An 11751-nucleotide genomic window follows, 5' to 3' on the forward strand; every position below is an offset into this window, starting at 1 on the left:
GAGAGAGAGAGAGAGAGAGAGAGAGAGAGAGAGAGAATTGATATGAGAGAGAAACATCAATTGATTGCTTCATGTATGGGGACTGACCAGGAATTGAACCTGCAACCTAGGTAAGTGTCCTGACTGGGAATCAAACCCGCAACCTTTTGGTGAACAGGATGATGCTCCCACTAACTGAGACCCAGCCAGGGCCAACAAGTATTTCTTGATGTTCTACTATATGCCAGGCCCTTGTACTCTGTGTGGATCCTGTTTTCTTGGACCTGATTATCCCGGGATGGGGGTGGGGGGGCGAGGAAGGGTGACAGGCAAGATAGGAACGAACAACAAATAAGCCAACATAGAAACCAATGAGATAACTCCAGCTGGAGAAGACTATCAACTGGGTAAAGTGAGAGAGAGTGGAGGGAGAGGGTGTGGAGGGTGTCCAATCCAAACCAGGGAGTGAGTCTCTGAGAAGGTGATGTTTCAGTAGAGACGAACAGTGATGAGAAAGTAGCAGCTATTTGAAGATGGGGGCGGGGGGGGGGGGGGGCGGGGGCGTGTTTTGGGCAAAGGGAACAGCAAATGCAAAGCATCCAAGACATTAGCTCGGTGTATCTGTGTGACCAAAGGAAGGCAGTGCAGTGGGGCACAGGGGGATGGCAGGAGGGGACAAGGCGGCTGGAGTCCGAATGGTGGGCGAGGGCCCTTGAGATGGGAGGGGAATGGCAACTATTCCAAGAGCGAAGGAAGCCAGTGGAGGGTTCAGGCAGGGGAGTGACAGGGCGTGATCTTTATCTGAAATTCATTCCCGGCTGCCTTGAGGTGATGACTATAAAGGCGGGTGTGGGACGGCCAATGACTTCTAAGCGGCTTTCAGCTCCAGAATCCTGTGGTTTCCCGCCCTGCTCCTATTTTAAAACAACGTTAAGGACAATCTCGAACATTTGGAGGGTGTTTTCACTGTTTACAAATCACATTCGCAGAACAATTCTGTTTAACTCTCACAGCCGCTCTAGTCAATACGCTCCCAAGGAAGTGGCCTCCTCAGGCAGCCGCGGAGTGGAGCCTCCCGGGACCTGGGGCCTTAAAGAGTGCTGCTCTGCAGTGCCAGCTGGAAGGAGGACGATGCCACCACCGTCTTGTCATGAACGTCTGTTGTTTGCCAGCCGGGCTCCCAGACCCTCTCTCCTGATAGCACAACCCCGTTTTGCTTTGGAGAGCCTTCACCGCCATCACTCAGTGCCTTTATGGTTCAAATGGAGCCAGTTCTACCCTTAGCTCCAGGGGTGGCCAATCAGAGTTTCCCAGTATCCTAGCCTCCACAGTGTTGGTCCAGGTGGGGCCCCCAGTTCGTACCGATGAGAACCGATCTTGGGACTTACGCTGGGGCTTATACAGGCGATGCTCCCTTTCAGGTGGGATTGGTCAGCTGTCAGCGGGGACCTGGAGGGGCTAATGGCCACCCATGGGTGGAAGCCTACTAGGACGGGAGCCCCCCAGAGGAGAGAGACTTGCTCTGCTGGAGCACCCTGATCCAGACATGCCTGAAGCCAAACCTCCCCCGCCTTGAGGACTTTTAGTTGTAAGAGCCAATGAATACCTCTTGGAGTGTGAGCCAGTTTGAGGTGGATTTCTGACCCTTAAAGCCAATGAGTCCTCATCAATTCACATTTGTACTCTTGAAGGGTTATGAAAACATTCTCATGCATAGGGCTTGGCTCATTCTTAGAGCAAGTCTGTGGGGGTGGGGGTGGGGGTGAGGGTAGACATATTATCTCCATTCCACAAAGGAGGATGTGAAGCCAGGGGAGAGATGTGTGGCCAGAAGCAGAGCTAGGACTCGCATCCAAGCCAGTGGTCATTTCCATCCTGGAGGTCTCCTCCAGGGCCTTCTTTCCAGCCAAAGCCAGACCTCCGTCCACCCTTCCTTTGCCCACCACCCTCCTGGCCTCTCTTTCCTGGCCGCTGTCCCCTTCAGCCTGGGGTCCTTGTAAGCTTCTGTTCACAACTTCTCTCTGCTGCCTCCCCAGCAGGCTAAGCCCCTTAAGGAAGGTGACTGTGAGTGACTCCAGGGAGCCAGAGGGGCTCAGCCCTAAGACCGTTCTTAACCAGCGGGGAGGCCAAGTGCCACGGAGGCGAAAGTGTGTGATGTGGGGTCACAACCCCACTCTTTTTTTTTTTATAAGTGGTGTGCCTTTGGACAGGTGCAGCCTCAGCTGCCTCAGCTGTAAAACGGGGCTAATAATATACCATCTTCAGGTGATGAACATTAAATGAGGTAAACCAAGGAAGCAGGTGGTAGCATGGGCCTTGGCATCATGAGCCCCCCGGAGGTCTGGCTGGCCCTGGCCCCTCCTCCAGCTGCTTTGTCTCCGGTCCTGTTCAGTTTCTTGGGCAAGTGCTCCCTGTCCAGGGCCACTTGGCCTCTTCCTCTGTGATTCACTCATTCATGGAGGAGTTTATTAACTGCCTATTGTGTTCCAGGCTCTGCCACAGACAATGGGAAAGAGCAGTGAACAAGACAGGAGCTTGCATTTTAGAGAGAAAAGACAGACTGGGAACATGCTAAAGAAATATTTTCACATGGGGTATGTGCTACGCAGAACAGAAATGAGCAAAACCCAGGGAGATGCGATAGTGCCTCGAGGACGGAGGGAGCACTAACCAGGGTGTGGAGAGCCCTCTCCGCTGAACCTAAATGAAGAGAGGAAGGCAACGAAGGCCAGAACTGATGGTTTGAGTGTCCCGGTCAGAGAGCACAGCAAGCACAAAGGCCCTGCGGGGGACCAGGCTGAGGAAACAGTAAGGCCAGCGTGGATGGAGGGCAGTGAGTGAGGACGTGCCGGGACCTGGGGTTGGAGAGGCAGGCAGGGCAGATCCCGGGCCCTTGTAAGCTGTGGTCGAATTTGAGCTTCACTATGTGTGCAATGGGAAGTCATGGGAGGGGGCGGTAAGCAGGGAAGAGACAGATCTGATAACCATTCTTGAAAGAACAGTCTGGCAGTTGTGGGAGGATGCAGGGCAGGGGCACAGGGGAAGCAGGGTCACCAGCCTGAGCTCCTGCTTTGCCTACATCCTGCTGGAACTGGCACCCCCCAGCCCAGCTTAGCTGACCCCCACCAATGCGAGAGTGCAGCAGCCCCCAGCTCTGGGCATTGGGATACGGGGGACGATGCCCTTTGACAACCTTGAGCAGTCACTATGGTTTCTCCACCAGCCTCCTCAGCTTCTCCTCGATGACTCAGCCCCAGATAACTGCCCCCCGCCCGACCCCCATGGAAATGGTCTTCCGTTTCTGTTACTATCACCAACAAGGGCACACCTCCTCAGACCCCAAATCATTTGTGCCAAGTGAAGATCTCTTCCCCCAAATGCCAGAGACGACTTCCCTTCTCAGTAGCATCTCAGGATTTGGAGGATCCAGGTCTCCCAGGGACATTGTGCCCATGTGCCCACAGGTCCTTGTCTGTGAGAGCTACTAACCCAAGGCAGGAGGCAGGGAAGGGCCCTGGTGGAGCAGAGAAAGGCCCCAGGCCATGGGAACCCAGCCACAGCCTGTCTGTTCCCATCAGGAGAGCCATCGGCCTCACCGGCTACTTCATCTGTGTTTATTTGTCTGTCTGCCCGTGTCTTGCTCTATCTTCTGATATGTCTTTCTCTCAGCCTTCAGATGCCCCCTCAGCTGGAGCTAGTATTTCTGCAGACAGATACAGCCCGCATCTTCCTGCCAGAGGCTGGCATCCACCTGCTCTGGCCACAGGGCCTGCTTCCTCTCTGGGAGCCCAGCCACACCCCGTGAGAAAGCAGAATCAGCTCCGCGGCAGCACAGTCCTCTCCAGTTTGCATTTCTCCGTCCCACGCATGTTTAATTATATCCCTACCTTGTTTCCGAAGGAGTTCAAGGCGACAGTCCTCTGTGCGCTCTTCGCAGTGGCACTGGGTGGGCAGGCAGTGGCCTCACCCATTGGCATCCAAGGGCATGAGGTTCAGAGGGGCTTTGCCATGGTCATGCAGCCAGCGAGTGAGCTATAGGGGCCGGGCTGGGACTCAGCCGCTGGCGTGGGTGGGATTGCTGTTGCAGGAAGTTTCCGGAGCCCTCCCTCTCCTGGAGGTTTAGAACTTGCTCTGCCTGCAGGTGTCCCTGGCCACCTGCTCTGTCATGGGCTCAGCCGGTAAAACAGGACCTCTCCTGGCTCTCTCAGACCCTGACCCGAGATTCAGTCCTTCTGTTGGAGGCTCCTGGGAGCAGGAAGTTCAGGGACCCCACAGGAAGTGGGGGAAGGAAAGGGGACAGCGACCCGAGCCTGGGCTGGGTGGGGGGCCAGGCAGGGTGGTGAGGGTGATAGTGAATGCCCAGCCTGCACCTGGCTCTGCAGCCTCACCCTGAGAGGCCGAGGCTTAGGAGGCCTGGAGGAGTCTGGTGGGGCACGGGGCACGGGGCACGATGGGGGAAGAGAAGGGGCTGCCCAGCTGACAGCAGGTGACAGGAGCCGAACTACTGTGTCGCAACAAAGGAGGGGAGCAGGGGAAATGACGAGGCTTGGCACTCGCTCTCCCAGCTGCTCTGGGTTTGAAGCTGAGCCACTTTGCTGGCTCCAGCACAGCGAACAGGTGGCAGCAAGATTGGCACAGCCAGGAGAGCTCATCCTGTGGAGGCCAGCATGCAACAGAACGGGAGAGGAGCAGCCAGGCGAAGGGGGAGGAAAGAGAAGGACAGAAGAGGAGGGGCTTCGGGGAGGGGACCCTCCACTGGGATCCCCAGGCCCAGCCACCCCTAGGACAGGTCTTCTCTGCTTCTTCCCCACAGGCATCTCATGTGTCCACACGGCTTCCTCTGTACCAGGCACTCAAGAGCCTTCAGAGACCCTCAGGGCCCACAGGCTGGCAGGTCTCCTACCCCAAAGGCGCTCACAGGACACCTGCCTTCCCCTTCACCCTGATGCCCGTATCTTCTGGCCAGCTCACCTCTCTGGATTGCACCCTGGGCTGCCTGGCACAGGGGACGCCAGAGCACCTGGGGTGAAGGGAGGCACCTGGGCCTCCCAGGTGGGCTCCCAGCTGCGGGAGTGGCAGGCCAGGTTTTCTCCCTCTGTCTGGATGGGAGCGCTCAGCACACGCTGGGTGTCCTGTGATTTGGCTGGGACTGGCTTGCTCCGCAGTGCCCTGGCTCACGACCACCTGGGCTCCACCAGAACCTCATGAGTTCTGCCCGAGTGAGGTGATGGTTGCCGCTCAGCAATTGCAAGTCTGTGTGTGGTGCTACCTCAACACCCAGTTGATAGACAAATAAACCAGGTGGCCCTGGCTTCACTCAGTTCCCATTTGGTAGATGTCTGTGAAGGGTCTACCCTGGGCCAAGCACGGTTCCTATGGAGGACACGGCAGGAAAGAGGAAAGGTGCTTACATGGTAGAGGGAAGTCAAACAAACAAACAAACAAACAAACAAGAGAGTTTTAGATAGTGAATGATTATGTAGAAATAGAGTGATATCAAAAGGAGCAGGATCCCTAGCCGATTTGGCTCAGTGGATAGAGCATCAGCCTCCAGACCTAAGGGTCCTGGGTTTGATTCCAGTCAAGGGCACGTACCTCGATTGCAGGTTCCTCCCCGGCCCAGGCCCTGGTCCGGGCATGTGCAGGAGGCAACCAATCGATGTGTTTCTCTCACATCGATGTTTCTCTCTGTCTTTCCCTCTCCCACTCTCTCTAAAAAAAAATGGAAAAATATCCTCAGGTGAGGATTAAAAAGAAAGAAAAAGGAGCAAGAGAGGTGACCTTCTACATGAGGTGGCCAGGGAGAGCTTCTCTGAGGAGATGGCATTTGGGATGACACCTGAATGAGGAGCTGGTCATCAAAAGGGCGGGAGAAGAGTGTTTTCAGCAGTGGGAGCTGCATGTGCAAAGGCCCTGAGGCAGAATGACCATGGCCTGTTTGAGAAACAGAAGGAAGACCAGTGACATTGGGAGCAGCTAGGGCCTGGATCTTGCAGGACCTGAAGGCCTGGGGAAGAGCTGTGTTTTATCCTAAGTGGGGTAAAAAGCCTTTTAAGAAGAAGTCCATCTGATGGCTGTGGGGAGCACACGCTGGACCAGGTGGGGAGAAGAGGCGTCGGGAGACCAGGCAGAGGCAGCTGGACTGGAGTGGAGGTGGGGAGGTGAGAAGCAGCTGGGTTTGGGTGTTTTGGAGGCTGAGTGTACAGGACTGCTCTGGTGTTGGATACAGAAGAGGAAGAATTGAAGGTAGGTTTGGAGTTGAGCTGGGGGAGGACTGGGGACTCCCGTGAGGTTAGGAAGGGGACAGAGAACCTTCTTTCTTCTCCTCCGAAAGTACAACCAAAGGGGATTCCCACACTCTGCATGGCCCAGAGCAGTGCGTGCCCTGCCCCATGTCCCCACCTGGGAGGCAAACACCCATCCTTACCCCACGGACACATCCTCCCAGACCCCAGCTCCCCCATGAGTTCTGAGCAAGTCACATCCCTTCTTGAAGATGGACGGCACTTTACAAACTCCATATGCTCAGTTTTCTTTTATTATTTTAATTTCTAACTACTTGGGATGGTTTCCAGCATTGGCTTCTGCTGCAATTCTGATGCCAGCAGACACACTTTGCTCTCTCCCCCTCCTCAGCCCTCCCTTTATCCAAACCACAGAGATTCTTCCAACCCACAGGAGAGCTGGAAATCAGGGAGGGAAATCCAGCCAGCAGGCAGGTGCCCTGGGGTCTGGTCAAAGGTGGCACAGGCCCCAGAGGAGTAGGGGCAGCAGGCAGGACCCGGGCTGGCAGGTGGGAGCCCAGGGTCTCGCTCAAATCGGGGCGTTTCTAAAGATGCTGTCAAAGGGGCTCCAGGGCCCAGTGGGAACTGCTGCCTTCCTGACCGCCAACACCCCATCTTCTCAGACTAAACTCCCAGCACCCACTTCTTCCAGCAACAGACTTCCTTTCTGTCCCGAAGACAAGTCCCAGGAAATTTTGCTCTGCCCTCTGCCTGGAGGTCTCTCTCCCCGAAAACCCTTACAAAGGTCACCACTTTTTGTCCCAGTGTCACCTCTCCTGCAAACCCCTCCGGGATGCCTGAACTGATCTGGCTCCTTGTGATGAGCTGACATCTCGTGTGTTGCTTTGATGACATGCTCCCACAGGAGCAGGAAATGATCCGTCTTAGCTTTTTGCTGCTTTACTTCCAGTGAGTGGGACTAATAGATACTTGTTGAATGAATGAACGGCTTCCTGCCCATCTCCTCCGCCTGCCAGCTCCCGTTTGTGGAAGGGGTTTGGGATGTCCCGGTAACTCAGAGTTAGGTATATGGAAGAACAGGACAACTAGTGCCTGGCCACCCGTGCCAAGAGCAGGACAAGTGACCTCATTTAATGCGTGACCCTATTTCATATGCGAGAAAAATGGATGTTCAAATGAATAAAGGGACCCGCCCAGAAGCACACAGCTCACCAGCACGGGAGCCACGGTTCGGATTCCCAGCTTTTCTGCCCACCACACTGCAGATGGACCACAGACAGATGACCAATTTTCAAACAAGTGGAATAATAAGTGCACTTAGTACTCCATACTGTTATTGACCGCGAGTCAATGGCATCTTGATGACTCCGAAGGCGATGATTTCAGAGCCTCATGGGGTCCTTCCATGCTGGGTCCTGATCCCACGCGTGGGGCCACTCCTGTGCACAGTGTGGGGCCAGGAGAAAGCTACCGTGACTCTGCTGTGCCCTGGGGCTGCCTTCTAAGCTACACCTCTCCTCCCTGCAGATCCTGCTTTCCTTCTTCTTTCTCAAGAAAAGGGGACAGCGCCCTGATGTGGGGTTTCCTACCGTGCGTCATCAGGACCAGCAGGCGTCTCCAAAACCAGCCTCGACGAGGACGGCAGCTCCCCTGGGCTCCTCTGTTCCTTCAGCTGCTGCCATCCTCTCGGCATGTCTGCGAGGCCACCGCCTCACCTGCAAGCTGCACCCGCTGCCAGGTTTCAGGGAAGCCTGACCCAGTGGGTTTGCACCCCCTTCCCGGATTCACGTGCATACAGATTGCTGACCGCCATCGAACACACCCTTCATTTTATTTACTTTGGTAACGTCTTCCCGCTTCCTGTCCCTGTTAGACTGTAAGCTCCATGAGGGCAGGGTTTTGCCTACTTGGTTCTTGGCTGTATTCCCTGCATCTGCCCACAGCAGGCGACCAGTGTTTGTGCAGCGAGTATTCCCCGGCCGTGGGTCATTCACATCCCGCCTTCGCAGCTGTGGTTATATCTCTGTCCCACTTGTCCTATATGATATTCGTCTTTCAACCAGGCACCTTTTAAAAACTTAAGAAATGAAATGTGAAAGGAAGCTTTTTATCACTGTCATAGATGGAAAGCCAATATTACTTGCCATAAATAGAAGACAACTGTTAAAATAAATGCCACAAAAATAAAACAGTGTGAGGAAATGTGAGCAGGAGCCTCTTGCCTGTGGAAGGCTGAGGCCTGCTCTCTCTCTCTCTCTCTCTCTGCTGGGAGGAGTGGTCAGCCAGCGTGTGAGAGGCACCAAACCAAGACTTAGTCCTTGGTAGAAGGTTTCAGAGGGAACTGCATGGGGAGTAACTGTGTCACCATCCGAGTGAGACTCAACTCCATTCTCAGCTCCTAAAAGCCAACCCTGCCCTAGTCCTCGTCCCACACTTTGGGGAACGTCCATCTGGAGAACTTGGTAGGGGTGGGTGTGGAGAAACTGCTCCCCCAATGGCCGCTCTAGTGCCTAATGTGTTTTTGTGCCAATTGGGAACAGGCGCTCTCTCAGGATGGAGGGGACACCCTGCCCCCTGGAGCCTGCCTTCCTGCATCATCCTGCCCCCAGGCTCGCAGGTTGAGGACCTAGTCAGGTGCTTCGCATGTATGCCCCCAGGCTCCTGTTTGCATCGCTGTGTTTGTCTGAGCCGGTGTTCCCCACCTGACTAGGAGCTCCCCGCTGTGGGGACTGTCTTGATTGTACACGTGTCTTCCATCACTCTGCAGCGTCCCAATATGACTGGTTTTCAGGAAACATTTGTGGAGTTGAATGGAGCTGGAGATTAATCAAACTCCAAATAGCCGCCATTTGCTGCTGTCCAGACTAATCATACCGAGAAATCCATCCGCCCCCTCAGCCGGGGCTTTTGCCTGAAGTTTTCCCAGCACCAGGTGGGTGGCTGGCTACTCTCATCTCCCAGATCCTTTGGAAGAATTCTGTCCTGACTCCTGAGCTCAATGTCCCAATCTTTTCTCTGTCTGGTCCAGCCTGCAGGGAATTTTAGTTAGAATGCTTTATGTTGCAAGTGACAGGAAATGCAGGTCCACTTGTTTACACCACGGGCAGTTTATTGAGCTATATAGTTTCAGTCTGCAAGCAATGTTAGCATCGAGCGAGACTTGGTCCAGCAGCTCCAAAGATGTCACCAGATCTTGCTTCTCGCCAACTCTCTGGTCTGACTTCCATGTTGTGAGTTTCACCGCAGGCTCCTCACAGAGCCTACCCTGACCCCCACCTTAAGCGTCTCCAGGTTATGGCTTCCTGGTAGCAAAATGACTGCTCACCTTCCTATCTTATACTGCATCCTTTAGGAGAACAATGAAGAGCTCGCTCAGACATCCCCCTAAGACAAAGAAAGACCTTGCTTTCCCAGAAACGTTGGGAATATTGTCATGCCCCATTGGCTCTGATTGGGCTACCTGACCGTCTCTGAACCAATAGCCACAGTCAGGTGGGGAGGAAATGCTGAGCAGCCAATCGGGGTTTGCCCCTGGGTGGGTGTGGAATCAGCTCACCAGTCACAGGCTGTTCCTAAGGGAGTTCTGGGGAAGACTGTTCCAGAGAAAGAAGGGACAGATCTGGGGGAAGCCACAGATGTCCTGAACATGGGAGAGGCACATCCGGCAAGCGGGCCACTGTGAGACTCATTGGACTTTTATAACAGCTTTTCCTCCCAGGATGCCATCGAGCGCTGGTATAAGCTGGGGCCAATCTGTGAGTGACGTGATGCTAGGTCCGGAAAGGACACGATTAACCACATGAGACCACCTCCAGGCCCCCCTCCCTCAAAGACATAGATGGTTAGGGCTGAAGGAGCCATCAGCTCAGGGGTGTTAGCCAAGGATCCTTAGCATCCTTAGCAAGGATCCTTGGACAGATTTAAGGAATCTGTCAAATCCGTGGGCCCCTGTGTGTGCACTTGTTTGGGCAAAGGACCCACAACTTAATGAGGTCTCCCAGGGGTCTGCAGCCTACAGGGTTCCCTGAGAGGGGTAGCTATGTGCTTGAGGTTGAACAAGCAAGTGCTGGAAGCAAAATCCAGATGAGAACCTGGTCTCCCAACTCCCCCGCCCCTGTGTCACCACCCACGTTCTCACTGTGTGCAAGCCAGTCCACACGCTCGTCTCGTTTAATTGCATCCTCCCATGTACCTGGGATGAAGCTGCCATCCCCACCTGGCAGATGAGAGAATCCATGATTTGCTCGAGGTCGAGAGTGGCACAGTGGGTTTAGGCTTTTCTTCGCAGCACACGGAGCTGCTTCCTTGATTCTATTGCCATCATTCCTTACAGCCAGCTGACGGGGTCACAGAACTGCCGGTCTAAGTCCTCGGAAAGGGAGCTGGTTTTTGCTGGGCCTTAGGAGGACACAGTCCTGGGGGCTGCCAGGCACCCGGCTTGGCTTCCTATGAGCCCAGTGACTCTCAGCACTCGATGTCACCTCCCAGGGCTTCGGTCCTCAACCTGAAGTGGGACTGACAACCCACAAGCCTTCCTTTGCAAGGCTGTTTAGCGGGTCTCCATGGCTCCTTGTGGCAATTCCATGTGTGTGGCCTGGCCTCATGCAAGTGAGAGGCTGCTCTTGGTCTTGGTAGACCCATCGCGTCTTTTAGGGGTCATCTGGCTGCTCAACGGGACCCGGCCTCTTCCTGGCATAGGGGTGACTTCCCTGGGCCCGCAGAGGAGGGGGGAATCAGCCCAGTGACAGCATGGCTCAGACAGCCCGCGCACAGTCAGGTGCTTGCATGTATGACCGTCCTTCATCCCCTTAGCTCCAGACGGGTGCCGCAGACATCCCCATCCGGGAAAGGGAGGCTCAGGGGTGAAGTCACCTGGTCCAAGTGACAGGGCATTGGTGGAGTCAAGATTGGAACCCAGGTCTGTCTGAGGCCAAAGCTGACACATTCCCGCCTCCTTGGCTCACTGTGAGCCAGAGGGCAAAGTCTTCTGCTGTTTAATTGAGGCACTTGGGACGGCTGCAAGGCTGGCCCGGCTGTAATTTAATTTAGACTTGTTCCTTGCAGGCTTGACAAGGAGGTGCCAGGGGCCGTGGCCTGGTTGGGGCCAGCCTGGCCAGCCTCATTCTCCTCCCTCCCTCCCAGCCTGCTGCCTCCGAGTCTCATCCAGCACAGAGGTCACCGGCCCCACTGTCCACTGCGAGGCCCAGTTGCCCCCGAGCTCGGGATGGGGGGTGACCCGGGAGGCTTCTGGCTCCAGTGCGCAGAGCCACCGCCACCACACACGGCTCCAAAGGCCCTGAAAGCCATAAAGCAGCCAAGGAAAAATGACAGCGGGCGAGGAAACGAGCCACGGAGGAAATTAACTCACACCCAGGGAGCCGCGCGGCTTTCTGCTGACAGAGAGGGCCGGCTACCTCATAAAACTAAACATTTAAACTCTCCTCTTTACAATAATTACAGGGCCTTGAATGCCTCTCCCCCCATCGGGGTGGTGAAGGGCAGTAGCTGGGGCTCAGGAGAAAGAATG

General features: G+C 55.1%; 1 protein-coding gene across 1 annotated transcript in view; it reads right to left on the reverse strand.

The window, feature by feature from the left end:
- The window catches only part of UNC5A (unc-5 netrin receptor A), a 75664-nt gene extending 67747 nt beyond the window's left edge, over window positions 1-7917 (reverse strand). The window contains exons 1-3 of the mRNA XM_006763711.2: window positions 7814-7917; window positions 4533-4632; window positions 3867-3921 (exon numbers count right to left, since the gene is read on the reverse strand). Of these exons, the coding sequence (XP_006763774.1) occupies window positions 3867-3921; window positions 4533-4632; window positions 7814-7917 (259 nt within the window). The remainder of the gene's footprint in view (window positions 1-3866; window positions 3922-4532; window positions 4633-7813) is intronic.
- Window positions 7918-11751: the final 3834 nt, after the last annotated feature.

This window comes from Myotis davidii, unplaced genomic scaffold (assembly GCF_000327345.1).
Source record: "Myotis davidii unplaced genomic scaffold, ASM32734v1 scaffold319, whole genome shotgun sequence".
NCBI classification, from domain to species: domain Eukaryota; kingdom Metazoa; phylum Chordata; class Mammalia; order Chiroptera; family Vespertilionidae; genus Myotis; species Myotis davidii.